General features: G+C 34.4%; 1 protein-coding gene across 2 annotated transcripts in view; it reads right to left on the reverse strand.

Moving 5' to 3' along the window:
- The window catches only part of LOC107707036 (protein FAM50A-like), an 11322-nt gene that overhangs the window by 4014 nt on the left and 1567 nt on the right, over positions 1-5741 (reverse strand). For both annotated transcript variants that reach the window (XM_016510914.1, XM_016510913.1), the window contains exons 2-5: positions 4347-4431; positions 3890-3989; positions 3170-3303; positions 2738-2814 (exon numbers count right to left, since the gene is read on the reverse strand). In XM_016510914.1, the coding sequence (XP_016366400.1) occupies positions 2738-2814; positions 3170-3303; positions 3890-3989; positions 4347-4431 (396 nt within the window). The remainder of the gene's footprint in view (positions 1-2737; positions 2815-3169; positions 3304-3889; positions 3990-4346; positions 4432-5741) is intronic.

The following is a 5741-nucleotide window of genomic DNA, read 5'->3' on the forward strand; positions in this document are numbered from 1 at the left end:
GAGTGTGTACTGTGTATATTTATTATGTATATATAAATACAAAAACATACATGTATATATTATATATATATATATATATATATATATATATATATATTCATATATAATTTATTTTATATATAAATATTTTATATATAAAACATTTTTCTTAAATATATACATGCATGTGTGTGTATTTATATATACATAGAAATATTCACAGTATACACGTTATGTAAACAAAAACGTTTATTTTGGATGTGATTAATCGTTTGACAGCAGCACTAATCATTACTGTCAAGATCATCAAATCACTTTTTTTTTTATATTCAGTGTGTGTTTAACTTTTGAAAACAATCCAAAGCTCTTCGATAGGCTCTTCAATTAGACCCGCTGACATGTTTTTGACATAGACAGGTCTTATACCCACAGTACAAATGCAAACAAAAGCTTCGTGACAAATTACATGCCAGATCTAAGGATCTTGATATTCACCACACCTAATTGGAAACTGCCTGGAAATGAGCCAAAGAACGCAAACAATCACATCAGCAAAACTAGAGGTCGACCGATTGATCGGCCGATTTTTGGCGTTTTTTAATTAATCGGCTGATTGTGTTGCAAATTAGGCCGATTTATAGGCAGGCCCATCTGCGGGCAGCTAAGCGTTGTTGCGGAACACCGGAGAATCTCTCTCTGGCTGCGTGAGACGGAGCAACTCACACTCTGCAGCCGCTTCTTGTTCACACACAGTTCAAGCTAATGATGGCAGGGCAAAACCGACCGTTTCAAAAGCGTAATTACGTCTTACCCTACTAGAATTGATGCCGGAAAGTTATCATATTCATAAGTGCAACAAGTCATTTGCATATGAAAGCAGAAACACATGCAGTTCAGACGAAACTTCTGGGCTGATTATAACGGGCACGTTAACTTTCCTCGTGAAATGTGTGTGTGGGTCCGACAATAGCATCCACTATGTCATCGCTCGTGGCCAGTGCACTCTTAAGCAGTTATGAGCAGCAGGCTGTGTAATATGTGTGAACGCTTTTATTTTTGTTATCACTTGGCCATTTGACTTCTAGCAGTGTCCAGTGTTTCCCATAAATTGAGTTATTACTTCGTTGAATAACCTGATCACGGCACGTTTCAAAATTAAAATGCAGCGCGGGTGTTTTTATATGAATGTATCTTTGAAAAGAACTGACTGTCTTCAGAAAAGCTTCGGTGTCATTTTCATTTAGTCTTTCCTGTAATGCCTGATAAAGTAGCGTTTGTGAGCGCAGTCACAGTGGTTATTAGATTACAGCCGTTACCGGGGAAACCGCTATATCTCCTGCTCCAACAGCGCCTCCTGCTGGCGTATTTGCATTTGCAAGTCTGTGGGAAACACTGGTGTCTGTCAGCAAACATAAACAAAAAGCATGCTTTAGAACTGTTTTGAGAAGGTGCTTAAGTTTTGAGCCATGTATTATTACTCTGAATTAGGCTACTACTACTATTACTATCTTGTACCCTGCAATAATCATTTACTCAAACTCACTTTTATGAGATGAAGGAGAAAAAAAATAAAAAAATCGGCCAAACATATCGGCCAAAAAATCGCCATCATATATCGGCTGCCCTGATTTCTAAATATCGGCATCGGCCAGTGAAAAACCACTATCGGTCGACCTCTAAGCAAAACCATAATTCTTGTGGCAGTTGACATTGGTATGCAGCTTTATCATAAAGCTCAGACTGATGTCTCAATGTCTGATCAAACCTGAGCAACGTCTCTGCAAATACCAAAAACTGCATACTTTTATTTGATGTATAGCCCAGAGGAGACTCATGTTAAACCAACAGTCTTGTATAACTGCATTCAGATCCATAAAAAGACATAGGGCTGCAACAACTAATTGATAAAATTGATAATGAAAATAATTGACAACGAATGTCATTATCGATTAGTCGCGTCTACCCACCGCGCACGGAAAACTTCCTCCAGTCACGTCAAATTACAGCAGTGAATAACGCATTTCTATGGACAAAATGCATCTAAAAATAGCAGATGAAAGAGATAGCTGCTGCAGGAAAAATGCGTGATCCAAGCTGACCAAAACATGAGAATGCTTTATTTTAAACTTCAAGCTAATGCATTAGCGTACTGTTTAAAGGGGTCATACGATGCAAATTCAAGTTTTCCTTGCTCTTTGGAGTGTTACAAGCTGTTCGTGAATAGATAAGATCCCTAAAGTTGCAAAGACTAAAGTCTCAAACCCAAAGCACACTTCGCTTTTCAGAACGATGAGCTTTGTAAAAATCATTATTATTTCAATTTTTATATAGGGAATTAAACTGTCCTTTGTCCATTTGTCTGTTTAAATGTCCATTTAAACTGTGCTTATAACTCTTTTACACATAATGTATAGCATAGCGATATATTCACAATGCAGTATGTTTTCATAGCATTCAGTTGGCACGTTTGTTTGAAGGACAGCACTGGGTAGGATTTGGAATAGTGTGTTTTGTCAATAAAAAAAAAAAGAGGCCTTTTTTTTAAATCCGATTAATTGAAAAAATAATCGCCCAACTAATCGATTATCAAAATAATCATTAGTTGCAGCCCTAAAAAGAGGTCTTTGGGATAATCACTCCACACACGGAAAGCAAATGCAATTATTTTATGCATTTATTTATTTTTGCTTCTCTAATCTGTTTATTGAATATAAACTAGGTAAACGTGTTAACAGAGCCTCAAGAGCAGGATATTTACCTCTCTGTCCCTGTCTGGCAGGAAACTGGTGTCCACATCTGGGTTCTTCCCTAGTTTTTTCTTCTTTACAGGTATGCCTGTTAAACAAGCGTACAACATTCAAAATGTTATTAGTGTAAAAAATGTAAATACATAAAAAATAAAAATTACTGCCAAAACTAATAAAAGCATTTTTACATATTGGCTGCACAACTTTAAAATACTGTTTAGGAATTAAGAATCTAAGATTCATTAGCAGTACTAAATATACAGACCTTTTCGCAATTTTTGTGCGGGTTTTAGGGTAAACTAAGCAGAATGCATTTAAACATGGTATGGGACCATGGAACTCTGCACTTATTGATAGCTTACTGAAACATTTGTTAGAAAGAGTGACAGTTTTGTAGACATCTGTTCAACTTCCGTGGAAAACTGCAAAGTAAAATGTCATACATATCTCCTCCTCGGGTTCCTCTTCCTCCTCCTCTTCTTCTTCTTCCACTCCTTCATCTGGACTGAAGGATAAACTGGCAATCTTCCTTTTCTGCTCTTCCTTTCTTTTCTTCTCCTTCTGTTTCTCCAGCTTCCTACAATAATAGACCAAACATGAAGCTTTAAGATCAAACCTTAAACAGATTTTAAAAGAAAAAAGAAAAAGAAAAGCAGGATGTATTCAACAGTATTCAGCCGTCTTAATCTTACAAGCCAGTTAAAAAAATACTTAATCTGACCTCTACATTTTGACCTCTACAGGCTGAGGCTGAGAATTAAATGCGAAGCTCTACAACTTATAAAGACCAATTGAGGAGTGGGTTTTCCCAATTTCAAGTATTATTACTGGCCAGTGCAGCTAAAACCAATTGAGACACAGCTGAAGGAAAACAAAGACACACTGGCTGAACATAGAGAAAAGTCTCTGTCAAGAGGCCCAGACTTCACTACCTTTTGTTGATGCTCGCAGTGACAATATTGCAACAGGTAATTGGACTTCAAAAATATGGAATAAGGTACGGTCACCATTGAAATAAAAGTTCAATAAATACATGTTTACCTGCTAAATTTGCCACAGGTTTTAAAAGAAAGCTAAAACTATGAACTTAACTTTATACATCAATTAATTAGCATAGACCATTTTAGCAAAAAGCAAAGTTCAAATGAATGAAAATGGCTTACAGTTGTAGCTCTTTTGACTGCTCCTTCTTGGCAAGCTGTTTCTCTCGTTCTTTGACCAGAGCTTCCTGCTTCGCTTTCATGTCATTCAGAGTCACCAGACCTGGAGAGAACAACATCCTTCACTCATACAGTGATTTAAAATATAATTAATTTGGATATTTTTTCACAGTCATCTCAAGGACAAAAAGTGTCCTTGAATTTACAAGAATTCAACCTACAAATTAAGCCTATTGGCTTAAATAAAATAATTCCAAAGAAGGTTGTGTATTATGACTAGTGTTGCCAAATTCAGATGGGATGTGTAATAAAATTAAAGCATTTTGCAGTGTGATGACAATCTAATGATAATCAAACAACAGCTCTAGTCATAGCAACAATGTCTATCTTTTTCTATAAAACCCACTACAGAGGCATGTCAGATCCATAATAAGTCATAGCAATTCTAATATTCACTTACCAACAGTGCTGGACTTGAGCTCTTGCTCCACAGCATCATAATGAGCTGAGAACTTTTTATCAATGTTGGACTTCACCATGTTGTCCTGGAAAGGAAAAGGTTAAGGTCAGTTAGGCCGGATGTTATACATAAAGTAAAAGCTGTTTAGAGTGACTTGGGTTGCATATGAGGATTGTTGTAATGATACTTTATAACAGCACTCAAATCATTCACAATCATTACGTAAAGTTTACAGATCAGTAGTTGACATACAGTAGCTCCAAAACAGCGTATAATGTTTTATCATTGCTTGAAAGGGACATTTGAAATGTGTCTTGAGTAAAAAAATTATTATTAAATTATTTATTATTTTAAGTATTATTTAGTGCTGTCAAACGATTAATCGTTATATATAAATACACAAACATACATGTATATGTTTAAAAATATTTACATGTATATATTATATATACGTACATATTTATATTCATATATAATTTATATGATATGTAAATATAAATATTTTATATATCAACAAAACATGTTTTTCTTAAATATATACATGCATGTGTGTGTTTATATATACATAATAAATATACACAGTACACACACATATATTATGTAAACAAAAACTTTTATTTTGGATGCAATTAATCGCGATTGATCGTTTGACAGCACTAGTATTATTTAAATATATTATGGTATATCATATATTGCTATCATAAATTACTTGTGTATACTACTTGGGGCCACCATATACAAAAATGAACATATCTGTGAACACATATGACTGCAATTTTACAAGCACATGATTTTACTATAGTAAATTACATTTTTAGGCGAAATCTGTGAATATTTATACTCTGTGTTGACGTATCTTCTACATGTACTTTTTCAAAATGTGGTTTAAACAAGAATCCATAGCTACATTTACCATGGAAATGAGGAGCCAGTCATGTTTTACCTATGGTTACATTAATACATAAACTACACTAATGAAGTTAGCATAACGTGCCATCGGAATTCTCATGTGACTTTATGCTGTCTATAAATAAATATTTAATAAAAATATAATTAAAAAGGAAGTAAACACTGTAACCAACAGGGCACTCAGTATTGTTTACAGACGTGAGATTTTTTTTTTTATTGCTTTTCTTATTTAAATTTTATATTTATTTATTTATTTTAAGTATTTGTTTTCATTCAGTTTCAATGTTATTGCCCTTATATGTTCTTTGTTCTAAAATTTGCAATAAAAAAAAAAAGAGAGAATGGGAATGTGTCGTCACAGCGGCAATGCATTCTGGGAATTTAGGTCACGGGTAGGCCTGTCGCAATAATCAATATATCGACTTATCGCGCAATATATGTACATGACCTCAATAATTTTTGGTGACGCAATATATCGCCCATTAT

The sequence above is a fragment of the Sinocyclocheilus rhinocerous genome, unplaced genomic scaffold (genome assembly GCF_001515625.1).
Source record: "Sinocyclocheilus rhinocerous isolate Xijiao unplaced genomic scaffold, SAMN03320098_v1.1 scaffold714, whole genome shotgun sequence".
Classification (NCBI taxonomy): Eukaryota; Metazoa; Chordata; class Actinopteri; order Cypriniformes; family Cyprinidae; genus Sinocyclocheilus; species Sinocyclocheilus rhinocerous.